The sequence below is a fragment of the Oncorhynchus kisutch genome, linkage group LG30, assembly GCF_002021735.2.
Source record: "Oncorhynchus kisutch isolate 150728-3 linkage group LG30, Okis_V2, whole genome shotgun sequence".
In the NCBI taxonomy this organism is placed as follows: domain Eukaryota; kingdom Metazoa; phylum Chordata; class Actinopteri; order Salmoniformes; family Salmonidae; genus Oncorhynchus; species Oncorhynchus kisutch.
The window spans coordinates 10,688,738-10,710,594 of NC_034203.2; the positions used below are offsets into that span (position 1 = coordinate 10,688,738).

General features: G+C 40.2%; 1 protein-coding gene across 10 annotated transcripts in view; it reads right to left on the bottom strand.

The window, feature by feature from the left end:
* Positions 1–20,943, bottom strand: part of LOC109874542 (CMP-N-acetylneuraminate-beta-1,4-galactoside alpha-2,3-sialyltransferase-like) — an 89,076-nt gene extending 68,133 nt beyond the window's left edge. For 2 of the 10 annotated variants that reach the window (XM_031810740.1, XM_031810734.1), the window contains exons 1-5: positions 20,700–20,937; positions 12,665–12,791; positions 11,104–11,280; positions 10,681–10,867; positions 795–935 (exon numbers count right to left, since the gene is read on the bottom strand). In XM_031810740.1, coding sequence (XP_031666600.1) covers positions 795–903 — 109 coding nt within the window. In that variant the 5' untranslated portion in view covers positions 904–935; positions 10,681–10,867; positions 11,104–11,280; positions 12,665–12,791; positions 20,700–20,937. Of the gene's footprint in view, positions 1–794; positions 936–2,178; positions 2,217–10,680; positions 10,868–11,103; positions 11,281–12,664; positions 12,792–13,670; positions 13,915–20,699 lie in introns of those variants that run through there. The other 8 variants (XM_031810741.1, XM_031810738.1, XM_031810735.1 and 5 more) reach the window with 7 other exon arrangements.
* Between the last annotated feature and the right edge of the window lie 914 nt (positions 20,944–21,857).

Below are 21,857 nucleotides of genomic sequence, written 5' to 3' on the forward strand. Positions count from 1 at the left end.
GAACATGATTACAAATAATTTGTCAATGGCAAATTGACCGCAAGAAACCGAAACAGATATAATATTTGCATAAAACAATCATATCAAACCTTGCTTAAACAGATTTACAAAAATAAAATCACTTGGAGATGATTTCCTGGTGTTCTCACAGTCTTATGTCTAACAATAAAATTGTAAAAATCTAAATGGTTTTTTTGCTCAGAAATAAACAAATTAAAAACCTGCAGGCCGCCAGTTAGAAAACCCTGCTGTAGAAGTACCGTCCAGGTGGAAATGTAGTCCTCGTCAACTACAGGAAATGAATGAGAGAAATGGGCTACCTAGAGAATAGTAATACATATAGTAATCCATGTTCAGTAAACAGCTAGACCTGTCTTGCATGGTCTGTTGCAATCCTCTCTAGTAGCAGGAAGTCAGACAGGGAGTCTGAACGGCTGTATATCAACTCTAATTAAGCTCTCCCAAGGCGACCGGGGGAGGCATTGACTGATCGGACTAACGGGCAAATCGAGATATACGCTTGTGGTCCGAAACGGCAACAGGAAGTGAGGAAGACTTGACACACAAACTGACAGACCAGCCAGCCGAGACCATCCGTGAACAATGGACTGACTGACAAGCACACAGGTTGACAGACAGAGAGACAGTAGCTTGACCGACAAGGAGACAGAGACACAAAGACAGATAAATCAGCAAGTCAATTCAAAAAGAGGCAGACCAGCAGTCTAGTAAATAGACAGGCGAATGGATGGATGATTGGAGAGAGGCGTAGTAGGCTGTCAAGAGTAACTCACGTGGCTTCTGGCCCCATACGTGCAGGTGTAGCTTCCCAGAGGAGTAGTAGATGAAGCCCAGGACCAGCATGGGGCACAGGACGAACAGCAGCTTGTGTGAGTGCTTCATGGTGGTTCTCAGTCATTCACATGGCACATCACCTACAGGACAGATGCAGAGGAGGAAAAGGTTGAGGATGAAGGAGTCAGTGCAAATAGGATGACTGGCTGTGAGAGATCACTTAGGCCAGGGTTCCCCAACTGGTGTGTTTTATTTGCCCCCCCCACCCCCCAAGTTCTGAGCAAAAAATGTTTTATATATATTTTGCATTTTCATTGTTGGACATAAAAGACACCAGGATATCAGCTCCAATTAATTTTACATTTTGGAAATCTGTACAAGTATTCCCATACATAATAAAGAGACATGTGATCATATACAAAAAGGTAAGCAAGGTTTGAAATGATTTCATTTGAGTAAAACATTATATCTGTCCAGGCTTCTTGCAGTCAATTTGCAGTACAAATTGTTCCTGCTCCCCACAATCCACTCATGAAAAATAAATGATGATCCCTGGCTTAGGCTAAATGTCAAACCTCACCCAATCTACTCTTGGGCTCTGCCCAAAGAATGTAAAAGAGGCATTGTAATCTAGAGCAATGCTTTTTTAAATATTTGTTATAAGGCCATTTTTTCTCTAGATTTCAGAAAATTTCAGTTACAGGTGTTCAAACACGCAAAAATCTCTGCCCCCCCTAGGGACCTCCCCTCGTCCGTACTTAGTGGCGCCACAACCTTGTTAAAAAAAATCCTCGGGAGAACCCTTTACGCTCTTTAGAGACAACCAATCTAAGACTACCCAATGCAGCGTTTATGCAATAAGGTGGATCACCAATAAGTGCTATTAGTTTCACTTTTCCATTATGCTAAGATCAGTGCTCATGGGGAGGGGGAAGATAAAGAAGTCTGTTTTAACAGGTAAAGCACACCCTGCTTGTCAGCTACTTAAGAAACTGCAATGGTTGAAAGTGGTCAACACTTTTGTAGTTAAAGATTTTATGCTGAGCAAACACCCAAAACTAGGCTAATCATACAGTATAGTCTTGTGAGAGAGACGTTTTTTAATTTCCCAAAACATAAAACAGGTCTCATTCTCTCCATAACTGAGGTAATATTATCCAACTGGCTTCCTCTAACATCGGTTCCTTTGTTTCCACTGAGACAAAGGAAAAGCCACTATGCCCTGAGATCTGAGCGTAGCACCGAAAAACAAAGAAATAGTGACTGGATCTGGATAATGAAACCATTCCTTTAATATATTCTACAATATACTGTGCCATGTCCAAATTACCCTGGCCCCGAATGTTAAGAAAATATAATCCAACTTTGCAAATGTTGTCTCACCTGCAAATTCCAATAATCTTCTTTATCACTCACAGAACCTGTCGAGAAACATTACACAGCTTGGATTGTGGGAGTGATATGTAAAACTGAGCCACAATTCATATTCCATTTAGCTTTTCTTTTCTCTCTCTCACAGAACAGCTAAGGGCTTGCGCAAACAATAGTCTTCAAAATCACTGCGGAGCGAAGCAACTGCACTGAGCTGAATTAGCGTTGAAATATGATTACATTACTTCTCTTTACAGAGACCACTAGAAAAGCAATGGAGCAGCTGAAAAAGTAACAGATGACGAGGGGTTAAAAGCAAAGGCATACTATAGGACTTGAAGAATCTACACCTGTGACAGGACTAATCATAGAAAGATTACATTCAATAAATCTGTGTAACGCGACTGACACACACGCTTTTGTGTTGTTTCTCAAAGACAAACAGTCAAGTCAAAGCAATACACTGCCCTAGGGCAGTGGTTCCCAAACTTTTACAGTCCCGTACCCCTTCAAACATTCAAACTCCAGCTGCGTACCCCCTCTAGCACCAAGGTCAGCGCACTCTCAAAAAATGTTTTTGCCATCATTGTAAGCCTGCCACACACACAAACACTATACGATACATTTATTAAACATAAGAATGAGCGACCCGGCTCGTGGGAAGTGACAAAGAGCTCTTATAGGACCAGGGCACAAATAACAATGATCAATCATTTTGCTATTTAGTAAACCAGCTTACATATAAAACCTTATTTGTTCATCGAAAATTGAGAATAACTCACCACAGGTTAATGAGAAGGGTGTGCTTGAAAGGATGCAAATAACTCTGCAATGTTGGGTTGTATTAGAGAGTCTCAGTCTTAAATCATTTTCCACACACAGTCTGTGCCTGTATTTAGTTCATGCTAGTGAGGGCCGAGAATCCACTCTCACATAGGTGCGTGGTTGCCAAGGCAGGATACTCTGAGCGCAGCCCAAACCAGAAATCTGGCAGTAGCTTCTGATTTAAATTCCATTTCCACAGAACCGCTTCTTGCAATTCCGATGAGGCTCTCTTGTTCAGATATTGGTAAGTGGACTGGAGGCAGGGCATGAAGGGGATAATGAATCCAGTTATTTGTGTCATCTCTTTCAGGAAAGTACCTGAGTAATTGTGCACCGAACTCACTAAGGTGCTTTTCTATATCACATTTGACATTGTCCTTAAGCTTGAGTTCATTTGCACACACAAAAAATCATACACTGATGGAAAGACCTGTGTGTTGTTAATGCAGACAGAGAAGAGCAACTTCTTAAATCATAGCCTCAATTTTGTCCCGCACATTGAATATAGTTGCGGAGAGTCCCTGTAATCCTAGATTCAGATCATTCAGGCGAGAAAAAACATCACCCAGATAGGCCAAGCGTGTGAGAAACTAATCATCATGCAAGCGGTCAGACAAGTGAAAATGATGGTCAGTAAAGACAACTTTAAGCTCGTCTCTCAATTTAGAAAAAAACATGTCAATACTTCGCCCCTTGATAACCAGCACACTTCTGTATGTTGTAAAAGCGTTACATGGTTGCTGCCCATATCATTGCATGGTTCAGAAAATACAGAGTTCAGGGGCCTTTCTTTAACAAAGTTGCCCATTAGTTATATTTCAGATGGTGGCAACATAAATTGTCATGCACTTTGAAGTAGAATGTCCATTTAAAAAGTCACCAGAAATGACCTCGCAGTCGTTCTACATAAAATTCTTGCCAACATCCTAGGGGAAACACTGATGTGCTGCTCTTAGAGGGGTTGGCTGACAACTAGTGGTGTAACGGAGTGGTTGATCTGTACGTATCACCCCCTCCCCCCCCGCAGTTCAGCACGCATGTGAACCGCAGATCAATTGCAAAGTTTAACCATCATAATGTGAAATAGTTTTACTGCCGCTGTTACTTTTAAAGTAATAATTCCCAAAATCTCGATGCAGAGTTGCAGTGAAAAGATAAAGACAAGATAGATGCGTGCTGTGTTTTACTTTTAAAGCAGTTGTGTGTACTGTTCACTTGAGCGGGGCATGTTCAATCAATCCTTGATGCTCGCGTTGCAAAAAGCAAAGACAAAAAAGAGCAGTGACAGCCATGTCTAGCGGAGGAGCTGAAGAACTGGAAAAGCCTCCCGCTTCATTTAAGTCTCATGTATGGGAGCATTTTGGCTTTCCTGTCAGATATGAAATGAGGGTGGTGGACAACACCATTACGGTGTGTAGGCTTTGTGCCACAAGAAAGCTGTGTGGATCATGAAAATACATTAAGCATGGCCACACAATTAAAGCGTCATCACCCTGGTGTGTCAGTGACGGGAGCCAACTCAGCCAAGAAACAACAACTTCTCACCGCGGCATTTAAGCAGCCCTTTGCTGCAGAATCAGACTGGGCCTAGGCCATCACCAAATCTATTGGGATGTTTATCTCTGCAGACATGAGGCCATACTCTGTTGTGGAAAACAAAGGGTTTAAAAATATGGTTAAAGTGATTGAGCCATGCTTCGAAATCCCCTGGCGCACCCGCACCCACTTCAGTATAAAGATCGTGCCAGATCGGTATGAACAGGAAAATATCAAAATTTACAACAACTTATCTAAGGCATCCTCTGTTTCCCTCACCACAGACGGCTGGACCTCCAGGGCAACGGAAAGCTATGTGACTGTGACTGATCACGACACCACATAGGAGTGGGAGATGCGAAGTCTGGTGCTACAGACACACCCCCTCTATGAGAGTCACACAGGCACAGGTACTGCTAGCAGTAGCAGAGTGGAAGCTAGAGAGTAGAGGTCGGCCGATTATGATTTTTCAACGCCGATACCGATTATTGGAGGACATAAAAAGCCGATACCGATGAATCGGCTGATTTTTACAATGTATTTGTAATAATGACAATTACAACAATACTGATTTAACACTTATTTTAACTTAATATAATACATCAAAAAAATAAATGTAGCCTTAAATAAATAATGAAACATGTTCAATTTGGTTTAAATAATGCAAAAACAAAGTGTTGGAGAAGAAAGTAAAAGTGCAATATGTGCCATGTAAGAAAGCAACAAGCTGGTAGTTCCTTTTAACATGAGTCTTCAATATTCCCAGGTAAGAAGTTTTAGGTTGTAGTTATTATAGGACTATTTCCATCTATACCATTTGTATTTCATATACCTTTGACTATTGGATGCTTTTATAGGCACTTTAGTATTGCCAGTGTAACAGTATAGCTTCCGTCCCTCTCCTCGCTCCTACCTGGGCTCGAACCAGGAACACGTCGACAACAGCCACCCTCGAAGCAGCGTTACCCATGCAGAGCAAGGGGAACAACTACTCCAAGTCTCAGAGCGAGTGATGTTTGAAACGCTATTAGCGCGCACCCCGCTAACTAGCTAGCCATTTCACATCGTTACACCAGCCTAATCTCGGGAGTTGATAGGCTTGAATTGATAAACAGCAGAGCTGCTGGCAAAACGCACGAAAGAGCTGTTTGAATGAATGCTTACGAGCCTGCTGGTGCCTACCATCGCTCAGTCAGACTGCTCTATCAAATCATAGACTTAATTATAACATAACACACAGAAATAAGAGCCTTTGGTCATTAATATGGTCGAATCCGGACACTATCATCTCGAAAACAAAACATTTATTCTTTCAGTGAAATACGGAACCTTTCCATATTTTATCTAACGGGTGGCATCCATCAGTCTAAATATTCCTGTTACATTGCACAACCTTCAATGTTAGGTCATAACAAATTAGTTCGCTATGAGCCAGGCGGCTAGTAATATCAACCATGTGTAGTTATAACTAGTGATTATGATTGATTAAGTTTAATGCTAGCTAGCAACTTACCTTGGCTTCTTACTGCATTCGCATAACAGGCGGGCTCCTTGTGAGGCAGGTGGTTAGAGCGTTGGACTAGTTAACCGTAAGGTTGCAAGATTGAATAACTGAGCTGACAAGGAAAAAATCTGTCGTTCTGCTCCTGAACAAGGCAGTTAACCCACCATTCCTAGGCCGTCATTGAAAATAAGAATGTGTTCTTTACATACTTGCATCGTTAAATAAAAGGTGTAAAAAAAATATATATTTAATTCTTTTTTATTTTTTTAAATCGGCATCCAAAATTACCGATTGTTATGAAAACTTGAAATCGGCCCTAATTAAATCGGCCATTCCGATTAATTGGTCGACCTCTACTAGAGAGGCCCAATAGCAATATCCCAACCACTACAGATAATGCCAAGAACCAAGTAAATGCAGTGATAGTGGCTGGACTGGGGCCACAGATAGCTTGCTTTGCAATTGATAAATTCAGCATCCCAAAGGGGAATCTGAGTGAACCAGATGGAACGCCTCCTTGGGAGGATCAGGAAGGTGGTTTCCTTTTTCCACCGAGGCACAACAGCTACCGGCGCACAAGCTCATAAACGATGTCACACCAAGATGGAACTCCACTTATGACATGTTGGAGCGCAATCTTAAGCAGCAGCCAGCTGTATACTCTGCACTGACAGACTAGACCCTGGAAAAATTATTAAAGATACTTTTTAAAGACATCGTCACCTTGTCTGATGATGACGTGAAAGTGGCAGAGGAGGTCCTCCAGGTGCTCAAACCCCTCAAAACAGTTACAACCCTATTGAGCACTGAAACGTGTGTCCATGATCCTACCTCTGAAAACAAGGATTCTACAATCCATGGTCCCAAGTGAGGAAGACAGCACCATCACTAGAGATGTCAAGGCTGCCATTAGAGAGGACCTGAACCCCAGATAACCCCCTAATGTACAGGACTACCTTCAATGATCTACTGCACTGGATCCAAGTCCCTGTCTCACCTAGACCCTGCCCTACACCGGAGGACATGTAGTGATCTCACCACTGAGATTGGTCATTGAAGAGGTAAAAACATTTTTTTTTACAAATAAGAGTGAATTACTTAAATAATGAAGTCTAATCTTAGTCTATGCTATTGCTATTAGAATCATCCATATTTTATTTGGAATAATGGCTCTTATTAAATATTATTGCCACAGTTATAGTTCTATGAAATATGAAAATAGTTTGTTTAATAGATCATTTTTTTCTGCAGGGTCAAGCCACAGAGCCGACAGGAGCAGACTCAAGAGGCATCTCCTCCACAAAATAATTTGGCCATGAAGGAGCTTTCAGGGAGACCTTTGCGAGCAAGGACACAGGCAAGACGTTTGCCAACACCATCAAAGAGGTGGTGGCATTCCAGTGGATGGCGATCCACTGGCATAGTGGAAAAGCAATGAGTGCAAATACCATCACATTGCCATGATGGCAAGACACTACCTGGCTGTGCCTGGCACTTCAGTTCCTGGCGAGAGGGTGTTTTCCACGACAGGGTACATAGTGACTGTAAAGAGGTCTACCCTCTCACCAGAGAATGTAGACATCCTCATCTTTTTGAAAAATTATTTGAAGTTATAAGCTCAGGTCTGCTTTTCTTTCTTTCTTTTTATTGATGTGGACCAGAGGTCGACCGATTAATCGGAATGGCCAATTAATTAAGGCCAATTTCAAGTTTTCATAACAATCGAAAATCGGTATTATTGGATGCCGATTTTGCCAATTTATTTATATTTTTCTACACCTTTATTTAATCTTTATTTAACTAGGCAAGTCAGTTAAGAACGCATTCTTATTTTCAATGAAGGCCTAGGAACGAGGCAGAACGACAGATTCTTACCTTGTCAGCTCGGGGGATCCAATCTTGCAACCTTACAGTTAACTAGTCCAACACTCTAACCACCTGCCTCAATAGGAGCCTGCCTGTTACGCGAATGCATTAAGCCAAGGTAAATTGCTAGCTAGGATTAAACTTCTTATAAAAAAAGAATCAATCAAGGACTGTCATTGCTCCAATGTGTACCTAACCAAACATCAATGCCTATCCAGGTTAGCAGGCAATATTAACAAGGTGAAATTGTGTCACTTCTCTTGCGTTCACTGCACGCAGAGTCAGGGTATATGCAACAGTTTGGGCCGCCTGGCTCTTTGCGAACTAATTTGCCAGAATTTTACGTAATTATGACATAGCATTGAAGGTTGTGAAATGTAACAGGAATATTTAGACTCATGGATGCCACCCGTTAGATAAAATACGGAACGGAATAAACGTTTTGTTTTCGAGGTGATAGTTTCCGGATTTGACCTAAGGCTCGTATTTCTGCATGTTTATTATAGTTAAGTCTATGATTTGATATTTAATAGAGCAGTCTGACTGAGGGGTGGTAGGCAGCAGCAGGCTCGTAATAGTCAAAGGTATATGGTTTAGAGAGAAATAGTTGACGCGTTATAATTCCTGTAATAACTTGTGGCTGAACTTGAAAGGGGTTCCTTCGTTATTTTACCATTAATGTCTTGATCTACTTCAAATAAGGTCTGTTTCGTGCAGGCTTAAACTGCCTCGGCGTTTTGATACCCGTGTAAATCTCACTAGGATAAGGTAACGTTTGTCAAAATATTTTCATAAATCCACTCTACAAAAAAAAAGATCTTTGCTTATATTTAGCCAATATTGATCAGTTACCTTGTCCTATGGATATCTACACAGTTATCAAATTGGCACGGTGGTGTAGGCCTACACGAAACACAGACCTTATTTTAAGTGAATCTAAAAATATCCTATGGAATAAATGAATGAAGGAACCGCTTTTCAGATTTTGCTAGAAGGTGTCATGGGCATTATGACTCGCACTTTGGTAGTCACTTCTTACCATGTCCATTATTAAAATAGGATTTCCTGCATATAGAAATTACAGATTTTGTTTTCAACATTCATCACAGGTAACTTACTCTCAACTGTTTGAATAAAAATAGAGTTTGTCTCCTTAGCAGACTCTTCAGTATCATTGTCACTTCAGAGCTGTGTGTGTGTGTGTTTTACAGATGGCAGAGAAAAGCAGAGCACCAGTGTGGGACTTTCACATGGAATTGGCACCAGGGAAAGCAAGGTGTCTTATTTGTGATAAAGATGTAAGCATGGGGTCAGCAACAGGCAAAAAAAAAAAAAATACCACCAACCTTTTGGAATCACCTTAACACCCATATGTATTATATTAAGTAAAAATAAGTATTCATTGAGTATTGTTGCTGTGTGTGTGTGTGTGTATATATATATATATATATGCGCTTTTTTTGTCCTCCAATAAATCGGTATCGGCGTTGGAAAATCATAATCGTTCGACCTCTAATGTGGACACAGGGTATTTTTTTTATTCACTATCGTTCAAAGGAAGATGGTATCATGCCTCATATTGCACTTTAACAATTGAGTATTGAATATTTTAAAATTCTATTTAAATATTCCTTGCTGTAAGTGTTCTTTAAGTAATACATGGAAAGCAAAGCTATATTTGTCTCCCTTTTTCTTTTTTTGCAGATCCGAAAATGTATCTGATCAATGACTTAAAACCGTGATCCGATCCGTGAGTTTTGTGATCCGTTGCACCACTACTGACATTGTGAAAATGACACGCACATCCATGGGGCCAGACGCCATGCTTTGTTATGATACTGAACAGTCAGATAGCAACAATGACAAGAATCGGCCTAGTGGGGAATCGTTTTATCTTGACACCAGGTCTTGCTTTGAGGTGTTTTGACTGATTTCATGTCAAATCAAAGTTTATTGGTCGAGTACAGACATTTGCAGATGTCGCTGCACCTGCGTTAACATGTTTGTGTTTCTAGCTCCAACAGTGCAATAATACCTAGCAATAAAAAACACAATCCAGAAAATTAAACAAGTAAGGAAATTAAGAAATATCAGAACGAGCAATGTCAGAGACCGGAATATGTATACTAGGGCTGTCCGACAACAAAATAATATTGGTTGACCAAAAGTTGTCTATTCTTTCATAATTTTTTCATAGACAATGTTTTAATAAAATCAACTATATACAATCCATTCAGAAAGTACTCAGACCTTCACATTGTTACGTTACAGCCTTATTTAAAAAAATATTTTAAAACATTGTCAATCTACACACAATACCCCATAATGACAAAGCAAAACCCGAAATAACAAAAAGGTATGATTTGGAAAGACAAAGGTCCCACAGTTAATAGGGCTCTAGAGTGCGAGTATTTTACTCGCATTTGCCCCTAAAAATAGATACAGTGGGGAGAACAAATATTTGATAACCTGCAAAATCGGCAATGTTTCCTACTTACAAAGCATGTAGCGGTCTGTAATTTTTATCATAGGTACACTTCAACTGTGAGAGACGGAATCTAAAACAAAAATCCAGAAAATCACATTGTATGATTTTTAAGTAATTAATTTGCATTTTATTGCATGACATAAGTATTTGATACATCAGAAAGAGGCAGGGGGGCATATAATCCCAATCCACTGTATCCAACATTTATTTTTTACAAACCTCTCTATGATTTAGTTTTATTTGTTAGCAGAGAATGTTAAACAATACTTCACAGGCTAGAACTGGCAATACTGACCATTCAGAAGAAAGAGCCAAAGGTGTCTTGTGTACGATCTTCTGAATCTGATATGGAAGACTTATCACTTCAGGGGAAAATCCAAACGGGAGCTCTATGTCTCGGGCAAGAGCTCGGTGTGGATATTTGTCTAGCGTCAATTGGAACTCGCTGGATCCCCCATGTCTACAGAACCCTCAAAGTGTTCCTGCGGCATGGGCGGACAAAGCAGGTCAGTTTTACACAGGAAATGTAATAGCACACGTTGTTTTAAAAACGAAAATAAGTTCAAGACACAAATTCACTTTCAGAATCAAGTAATTGACAGGTGACAGTTTATTTACTCACTACTTAACAGATAAAGCGGGAAATGGAGAATGCACTTGTGTATTCTGCCATTTTCTCACAGACATGTTTGAGTGAACTATCCTCACTTAGCCTCACCCTGCAAAGGAATGACCTGATCCTCCCCCAAGCCATGTCAGAGTTGAGCAAGACAGTGACCAGACTGGAAGCACTAAAGCTTAGGCCAAGGGCAGGACGTATGCTGGAGAAGATCCAGACCATGCTTGCTCAGTAGCAGGGTGATGAGAAGAGATTCCAGGTGTGTTAGGATGAGAGCTTGTTAGGATGTAAGAGAAATTGATGATTAAGACAGATTCTCAGTGTCAGAATTGGGGCGGTGGGGTTGCCTAGTGGTTAGAGCGTTGGACTAGTAACCGAAAGGTTGCAAGTTCAAATCCCCGAGCTGACAAGGTACAAATCTGTTGTTCTGCCCCTGAGCAGGCAGTTAGCCTAGGGACAGTGGGTTGTCATTCAAAATAAGAATTTGTTCTTAAACCTTTTAAAAAGGTATAGAGGGCAGCATTTTCACTATTGGATAAATAGCATGCCCAATTTCAACTTCCTGCTACTGATGCCAGGAATATAAGAAATGCATATTATTAGTAGATGTGGATAGAAAACACTCTGAAGTTTCTAAAACTGTTTGAATGATGTGTGAGTACAACAGAACTCATATGGCAGGCAAAAACCTGAGAAGGAAATCCAACCAGGAAGTGGGAAATCTGAAGTTTGTAGTTTTTCAACTTATTGCCTATCGAATATAAAGTGTCTATGGGGTCATATTGCACTTCCTAAGGCCTCCATTAGAAGTCAACAGTCTTTAGAACCTTGTTTCAGGCTTCTACTGTGAAGGGGGGGGGGCTGATTGAGTCAGGGCTCTGGCAGAGTGCCATGAGCTGATCACGCACGCTCACCTGAGAGAGACCAGCGTTCCATTGCATTTCTGAAGACAAAGGAATTCTCCAGTTGGAACATTATTGAAGAATTATGATAAAGACATCCTAAAGATTGATTCTATACTTCGTTTGACATGTTTCTACGAACTGTAAAATGACTTTCCGTCTGAATTTTCACCTGGATTTGCCCACGCCTCGTGAGTTTGTACTAAATGCGAACAAAAAGGAGGTATTTGGACATAAATGAGGGGCTTTATCAAACAAAACAAACATTTGTGGAACTGGGATTCCTGGGAGTGCATTCTGATGAAGATCAAAGGTAAGTGAATATTTATAATGCTACTTCTGACTTCTGTTGACTCATGGCGGATATCTGTATGGCTTGTTTGGGCTCTGAGCGCTGTACTCAGATTATTGCATGGTGTGCTTTTTCCGTAAAGTTTTTTTGAAATCTGACACAGCGGTTGCATTAACCTGTAGTGACACCCCATCCCGCGAACGTTGTCATCATCTGACACTAATTAGCATAAGCAACGGACATAAATCTTCCTAGAAAATCTTCCTATTCATGAAAATCACAAGTGAAATATATTGGAACACAGCTTAGCCTTTTGTTAATCACCTGGTCATCTCAGATTTTCAAAATATGCTTTACAGCCAACGCTAGACAAGCATTTGTGTAAGTTTATCATAGCATTATGCCTTGCTAGCAGCAGGCAACCTTGTCACGGAAATCAGAAAAGCAATCAAATTAAATCGTTTACCTTTGATGAACTTCGGATGTTTTCACTCACGAGATTCCCAGGTAGACAGCCAAAGTTCATTTTTCCCCAAAATAGCTCCGTTTGTTCTTCACGTTTGGCTGAGAAATCATCCGGATATTGCGGTCACCTGAACACCGAAAAATACTCCAAATTAGCTCCATAATATCGACAGAAACATGGCAAATGTTGTTTAGAATCCATCCTCAAGGTGTTTTTCTAATATCTATTTGATAATATATCCATCGGGACAATTCGTTTTTCACTAGGACCGATTGGAGTAATGCCTACCTCTGTATTTTATGCGAGAATCTCTCTCGGAGCCACCATGTGACCGCCTACGGCTATTCTTCAACAGAAATGAGTAAAACTACGTCACAATGCTGTAGACACCTTGGGGAATACGTAGAAAGCATATGCTTGTTGATGGTACATTCACTGCTGAATAGGGAGTCATTGGAATGCAGCGCTTTCAAAACCTGGGGCACTTCCGGATTGGATTTTTCTCAGGCTTTCGCCTGCAACATCAGTTCTGTGGCACTCACAGACAATATCTTTGCAGTTTTGGAAACGTCAGTGTTTTCTTTCCAAAGCTGTCAATCATAAATCACATATCATAATCACATATTTCCTGACAAAATATCCCATTTAAAACAGGAACGTTTTTTCCCCAAAAATGAAAATACTGCTCCCTAACACCAAGAGGTTATTAACCTCTAGCAACGAGCAATCCCGTATCCGGGAGCGTAATCATAGCCTCAAGTGCATTACCATAACGCAACGTTTCCTATTCATGAAAATCGCAAATTAAATGAATTAAATAGATTGAAACACAAGCTTAGCCTTTTGTTAACAACACTGTCATCTCAGATTTTCAAAATATGCGTTACAGCCAACGCTAGACAAGCATTTGTGTAAGTTTAGCATGGCATAATGCTATGCTAGGCTGTGCTGGCAGCAGGCAACATTTTCACAAAAATAAGAAAAGCAACCAAATTAAATAATTTACCTTTGAAGAACTTCAGATGCTTTCACTCAGGAGACTCCCAGTTAGATAGCAAATGTTCCTTTTTTCCAAAAATATTATTTTTGGAGGCAAAAAATGTCACGTTTGTTCATCCTGCTTGGCTGAGAAGTCGACCGAAAATACTTCAACTATAACGCCGAACTTTTTTCAAAATTTGCTCCATAATATCGACAGAAACACGGCAAACGTTGTTTAGGATCCATCCTCAGTGTTTTTAACATATGTATTCAATAATATATCCTTGGAGGCAGTTCTCATAAGAAACTATTGGAAAAATGGCTACCTCAGTATTTTACGCAACGTTTTCTCCGGGAGACACCATGCGTCCACTCGCCCTATATGGTCTCTTACAGCCATTCTCCAATGGAAATTACTAAAAAATATGTAAAAATGCTGCAGACACCTTGGGGAAAACGTAAGCTGACTCCTAGCTGCTTCACAGCCATATAAGGAGTCATTGGCATGAGGCTGTTGAGAAAAATGCGGCACTTCCTTATTGGATCTTTATCTGGGTTTCGCCTGTAACATCAGATCTGTGGCACTCACAGACAATATCTTTGCAGTTTTGGAAACGTCATGGTGTTTTCTTTCCAAAGCTGTCAATCATATGCATATTCTAGCATATTTTCCTGACAAAATATCCCATTTAAAACAGGAACGTTCTTTTCCCAAAAATGAAAATACTGCCCCCTAACACCAACAGGTTAACCTCTAGCAATGAGAAATCCCGTATCCGGGAGCGTAAGCATAGCCTCAAGCGCATTACCATAACGCAACGTTTCCTATTCATGAAAATCGCAAATTAAATTAATTAAATAGATTGAAACACAAGCTTAGCCTTTTGTTAACAACACTGTCATCTCAGATTTTTAAAATATGCGTTACAGCCAACGCTAGACAAGCATTTGTGTAAGTTTAGCATGGCATAATGCTATGCTAGGCTGTGCTGGCAGCGGGCAACATTTTCACAAAAATAAGAAAAGCAACCAAATTAAATAATTTACCTTTGATGCTTTCACTCAGGAGACTCCCAGTTAGATAGCAAATGTTCCTTTTTTCCAAAAATATTATTTTTGGAGGCAAAAAATGTCACGTTTGTTCATCCTGCTTGGCTGAGAAGTCGACCGAAAATACTTCAACTATAACGCCGAACTTTTTTCAAAATTTGCTCCATAATATCGACAGAAACACGGCAAACGTTGTTTAGGATCCATCCTCAGTGTTTTTAACATATGTATTCAATAATATATCCTTGGAGGCAGTTCTCATAAGAAACTATTGGAAAAATGGCTACCTCAGTATTTTACGCAACGTTTTCTCCGGGAGACACCATGCGTCCACTCGCCCAATATGGTCTCTTACAGCCATTCTCCAATGGAAATGACTAAAAAAAGATGTCAAAATGCTGCAGACATAGCAGTAAGCGTAAGCTGACTCCTAGCTGCTTCACAGCCATATAAGGAGTCATTGGCATGAGGCTGTTGAGAAAAATGCGGCACTTCCTGATTGGATCTTTATCTGGGTTTCGCCTGTAACATCAGTTCTGTGGCACTCAGACAATATCTTTTCAGTTTTGGAAACGTCAGGGTGTTTTCTTTCCAAAGCTGTCAATTATATGCATAGTCGAGCATCTTTTCGTGACAAAATATCGTTTTTCATCCATCTGTAACGTTTTTCATCCAAAAATTAAAATAGCGTCCCCTATATCCAAGAAGGTAATCCACCTGGGGTGTCAGATTTCAAAAAAGCTTTACAGCAAAAGATATCCAAGCATTTATGTTAGGACATCTCTCTCAGCAGACAAAACATTACAAACAGCAAAGTAGATTGTCACGAAAGTCAGAAAAGCAATAAAATGAATCGCTTACCTTTGATGATCTTCGGATATTTGCACTCACGAGACTCCCAGTTACACAACTGGGAGTTGTGTAACTGGGAGTTGTGTGAGACAAAAATTCCAAATAGTATCCGTAAAGTTGGTAGAAACATGTCAAACGTTTTTTTTCATAATCAATCCTCAGGTTGTTTTTACAATAAATAATCGATAATATTTCAACCGGACCGTAGCTTTTTCAATAGGAGAGAGAAAATGTCTGCTCCAAGCTGTTGCACATGCAAAACGCTGCAGGCACCCAGCCATCCACTGTGATCCTTCTCGCTCATTTTTCAGAATAAAAGCCTGAAACTATGTCTAAAGACTGTTCACACCATGTGGAAGCCATAGGGAAAGGAATCTGGTTGATATCCCTTTAAATGGAGGGAAGGCATGCAATGGAACAGGAAGATGCATTTCTCTTAGGCACTTCCTAGGGGGCACTATTTTTGTGTTTGGGAAAATAACATTCCCAAAGTAAACAGCCTATTTCTCAGGCCCATATGCTAGAGTATGCATATAATTGACAGATTAGGATAGAAAACACTAAAGTTTCCAAAACTGTATAAATATTGTCTGTGAATATAACAGAACTGATATTGCAGGCAAAAACCTGAGGAAAATCAAACCAGTGGCTTCTATTTTGAAAGCTCCATGTTCATAGCCTGCCTTCGCTCCATTTAAAGGGATAATCAACCAGATTAATTTTCCTATCGCTTCCTCAAGGTGTCAGTCTTCAGACATAGTTTCAGGCTTTTATTTTGAAAAATGAGCGAGAAAGATAACATTGCGTTGTGGATAGCTGGGTGTTCGCATGAGTTTTCCTTGCGCAACAGTGGGGCAGCCATTGTCTCTCCCTCTCCTACTGAAAAAGAGACAGTGCCGGTTGATATTATCGATTATATATTTTATATATTTTAAAAACAACCTGAGGATTGATTATAAAAAACGTGTGACATGTTTGTGGACATTACGGATACTATTTGGAATATCTGTCTGCGTTGTCGTGACTAGTCGAGCCTGTGGATTTCTGAACATTTTGGATATTTTGGATATCAAAATAATCTTCATGGAACAAAAGGAACATTTATTGTGTAACTGCGAGTCTCGTGAGTGAAAACATCCTAAGATCAAAGGTAAGCGATTAATTTTATTGCTTGTCTGATTTGTGACCAAGCTACTTTGATGCTAGGTGTTCATAATGTTTCGTTTAGTGATCGATAAACTTAAACGCTTGGATTGCTTTCGCTGTAAAGCATATTTTCCAATCTGACACGACAGGTGGATTAACAAAAAGCTAAGCTGTATTTTGCTATATTGCCCTTGTGATTTCATGAATATTATTTTTTTATTTTTTTTATTTAATGAGGCGCTCTGCAATTCAGCGGTTGTTGATGAAAATGATCCCGCTAACGGGATGGTCAAGAAGTTACTCTTTATAATGAAGATGTGAAGTTAATTGGATTTTTACGAATTATCTTTGAAAGACAGGGTCCTGAAAAGGGGACTTTCCTTTTTGTGCTGAGTTTATATATTTAATAGAATCTGAGAACTAACAATCAAACTACATAAGCAATTCGCTACACCCACAAAAACAGCTGCTAAACATGTGCATGTGACCAATAAAATGATGAAAAATAAAAATGTTAAGTGTTGGTCCCATGTTTCAAGAGCTGAAAAAATGCATTTCTCTCAAATTCTGTGCACAATTTTGTTCACATCCCTGTTAGTGAGCATTTCTCCTTTACCCAAATAATCCATCCACCTGACAGGTGTGACATATCAAAAAGCTAATTAAAAAGCCACTAAAATGTTGAGTTGTGTCACACTAGACAATGCCACAGATGTCGTAAATTGAGGGACTGTGCATTTCACCAGAGCTGTTGCCAGAGAATGTAATGTTAATTTCTGTACCATAAGCTGGCTCCAACGTTGTTTTAGAGAATTGAGCAGTAGGTCCAACCGGCCTCACCACAGACCACGTGTAGCCACACCAGCCCAGGACCTTAACATTCAGCTTCTTCACCTGCGTGATTGTCTGAGACCAGCCACCCAGACAGCTGATGAAACTGTGGGTTTCCACAACCGAATAACTTCCGCACAAACTGTCAGAAACAGCGTCAGGGAAGCTCATCTGCATGCTCGTCATCCTCACCAGGGTCTTGACCTGACTGCAGTTCTGTATCGTAGCCAACTTCAGTGGGCAAATGCTCAACTTCGATGGCCACTGGCACGCTGGAGAAGTGTGGTCTTCACAGATGAATCCCAGTTTCAACTGTACTGGGCAGATGGCAGACAACGTGTGGGTGAGCGGTTTGCTGATATCAACGTTGTGAACAGAGTGCCCCATGGTGGCGGTGAGTTTATGGTACAGGCAGGCATAAGCCACGGCCAACAAACACAATCGCATTTTATCGATGTTAATTTGAATGCACAGAGATACCGTGACGAGATCCTGAGGCCCATTGTCATGCAATTCATCTGCAGCCATCACCTCATGTTTCACCATGATAATGCACAGCCCCATGCTGCAAGGATCTGTACACAATTCCTGGAAGATGAAAATGGCCTGCATACTCGTCAGACATGTCACCCATTGAACACGTTTTGGATGCTCTGGATCAACGTGCAAGACGGCGTGTTCCAGTTCCTGCCAATATCCAGCAACATCGCACAACAATTGAAGTGTGGGACAACATTCCACAGGTCACAATCAACAGCCTGATCAACTCTATACGAAGGAGATGTGTCGAGATGCATGAGGCAAATTATGGTCAGATACTGACCGCTTTTCTGATCCACGCCCCTACCTTTAAAAAAAAATGCAATCTGTATTCCCAGTCATGTGAAAGTCATAGATCAGGCTGTATCACATCCGGCCATGATTGGGAGTCCCATATGGCGGCGCACAATTGGCCCAGCGTCGTCCGGGTTTGGCCATCATTGTAAAACAGAATTTGTTCTTACCTGACTTACAGAAAAGGTATCATTTAAAATATACATTTCATTTTTCTTAATTAAGGTCTAACCCATCTATTGTAAGGTGACTGATTTCCTTCTATGATCTAACTCATGTTGCATTTATATTTTTGTTCAGTGTAGTAAAAAGTTAAGTATTTGGTCCAATATTCATAGCATTCTGACTACTTCAAGCTTTTGACTACAAACTTGGATGCATTTGCTGTTTGTTTTGGTTGCGTTTCCGATTATTTTGTGCCCAATAGAAAATGATAAAAGTTTCTCCAAAATGACACTACAATATTTATTTTAAATAAGAATAGAACGTTTCTAAACATTCTACATTAATGTGGATGCTTCAATGATTACAGATAATCCTCAATAAATCCTGAATGATGAGAAAGTTAAAATGCACAAATATTATACCCCCCAAGACATGCTACCCTCTCACCATTACATGGAGAGGGGAGGTATGATATTGGTGCGTCCAATTTCCCTAATTTTGTTTGTCTTAAGTAACTTTTAGTAGGTATCAGAAATACATAAATTATGTTTTGTTGTTGATTCAGGGGAATACATGACAGGCACTAATTTGCAATATAGCCTATGTTGTTAGCTTGGCTTTTATAACATAAGGCTTAAACAGACTGGCAGAGAGAAAACAGAGTAACAGCAGAGAAGGTGCTGAGAGATAAGAAAGCAAGGAGGCAAACAAAATGGCTAGAGCAGAGGCACAGTTATAGTGGTGAGTTGGTGTTTTTACATATTGCATTGGTTTTAAACATCAGCTGGTAAAAAAAAGAGAAAAAAAACAGGATGAGGACCATGTCTCACCAGTCACTGGTAAAGAAATGGTTGACTGTTTAGTACTTGGGGTAAAGGTCTTGCTGGAAGACCCACTTGCAGCCAAGTGTCTGCCTACTGGCAGAGGCAACCAGGTTTTTGGCTAAAATATAATGGTACTAGGCAAAGTTCATGATGCCATTGACCTTAACAAGGGCCCTAAGGACCAGTGGAAGCAAAATAGCCCCATAGTACCAGGACATTTTAGCCAAAAGCCTGGTTGCCTCTGCCAGGAGGTGGACACTTGGCCGCAAGTGGATCTTCCAGCAAGACAATAACCAAGCACACATCAAAATCCACAAAGAAAAGGTTACTTGACCACAAAATCAATTTGCAATGGCCATCTCAGTCTCCACCATTGAAAACCTGTGGTTTGAATTGAAGAGGACAGTCCATAAACGCAGGCTAGGATATTAAGAATCTGGGAAAATGGTGTATATAGGAATGGTCTAAGATACCTCCCAATGTGTTCTCCAATCGCATAAAACATTTTTGAAAATGTCTCTCTCTTCACACGTGTAGGGTGCTGGAGTACTGAAAACAGTACTGCCGTTTTCAATGCGGAGCAGGCAGTGATGTGGGCTGGAGTGGATAAAATGTCAGGGCCGAATTCTAGTCCCAGTCCGTCCGTATTCATTACCCCGATTCTGTTACAAAAAACGTATTAAAACGGAAGCAAACGGAACGGGAGGGACCTACCTGAATGTGTCCCACCATAGAAACTCTCGTTTAGTTGCGAAACTATTTGGCTAATGATTTACATCCCAGGTTTGTTCTAGCACGTAACGTCACGTAGGAAAATAACGGTCCATTAATCCCAATTTCTATATGCAGAAATGCAGCCGTTTCTCCATATAAACTACATATGAAGCTTGTTGGACATAAAATTACCTTTCCCTAGTAGCAGTCGGGTTGGCACCCACAGAAAATAAAATTTGTACGGATAGCTAACTTCTTCAGCTAACTCTTGGCTTGTTAGCTAACGTTGGCTACACAGTCAAATTAAATAAACTGTGGTGAAATTGCCTTGAGTTTGTGAGGTTCCTAAATGAGTTATTGAATATAGCTATTGCAATCACCACTGCAAACTGTATATACGCTAGTCATTTACAAAAAATATTACCTTAGGTAGGTGCGTTAGCTAGCTAAACACTTAGCTAGCTAACCAAAGACATCAAACGAGAATGATTTGAAGCCAGGCAAGATAGCGGTTGACTCAAATAACACGCTAGCTAACTAGCTAACATTCACCGATGTCCACCGTCGTGTAAAAACAGGACCTTCTCCCTAATACATCGAGCTGGCTACAAGAAAACAGATTCGTTTTTGGTCGTTACCTTAACCTCTCCTTTTTCAGATTTTCCCGTTGTTGAGAAAAGGCTAGACTAGTTTAAACAACGAAGAGGTCGCCACCGTATCCCCCCTCCTTCACCGACCATCACCATGTTAATCCCGGGAACTCAATTGAGCAGAATTGAAGACGTTCAGACTTCAGAAAATCTCCCTAAAAAAAAAAATCACGCGCTCGCTCGCGCCCCGTTCTTTTTTCTCCAACCATCTTGCTCAACAGCATGTTCCTCACATCCCACTGTGCACACATGTCATTTCAACGTGGACTACCAGTTGCATATCACGGAATTGGGGAGAATGGGTTAAAAAAAATTGATAATTCAGTGGATAATATTTCGTTGAGACGTTGATCAATGGCATTACAACCTATATTCACCCACTCAAAAAGACAGCCAAAAGTTAGAATTTCCAATGTGTTTATTATTATGCTTTCAACCATCGAAGGGCACCACCAAATTCCAATGAAAAAACAATGTCGGATTTTTGGTTTAGTTGTCACACAAATGTCTGTCACTGTGGCTTTCAACCATTTAAAGGAGTAGTTCACTATTTTACAACTTGATGTTAGATGGTTCCTCAACCCTGAAAGTAGTCTATAGGCCAAGATAAACTGTAATCCATGGTTCAATGTTCTTTAACAGCCACTACAAACTTCAGCTAACTTTCAATGGAAGTGGTGGGGGCATGAGAACATGTTTAAAACAATTATGCTCAAATCACCTGAAATCAATTCAAATCAACTCCATATTTGGTTTGATGTTACTTAAAGGTGATTGTGTAATTTAAAAGAAAATAACATGCTCACGTGCCTCCATCACTTCCATTGAAGTTTACATTTGATTTAGTCCTATACTAACTAGATTTTAAGTAACATGGAGATGTGAATCCAACATATCACTAACTAGTCAATGGCACAGATGTAACTATCCAAGAGAGGATACATTTCCATAAAATGTGGATATTTGGTTCATATCATTAAATTTTAAATCTACCAGAGCTTGAAACATTAGGCCGATTGTATTGTCTATTTATAGTTGAATTCTGGGGTTAATTGAAACAATAGTTGTTGATACACATTTTGAATGGCTTTTACATATTGGATGTTTTACAAGAAAAATTACTTTTATTCATGGTTGTTTGTATTG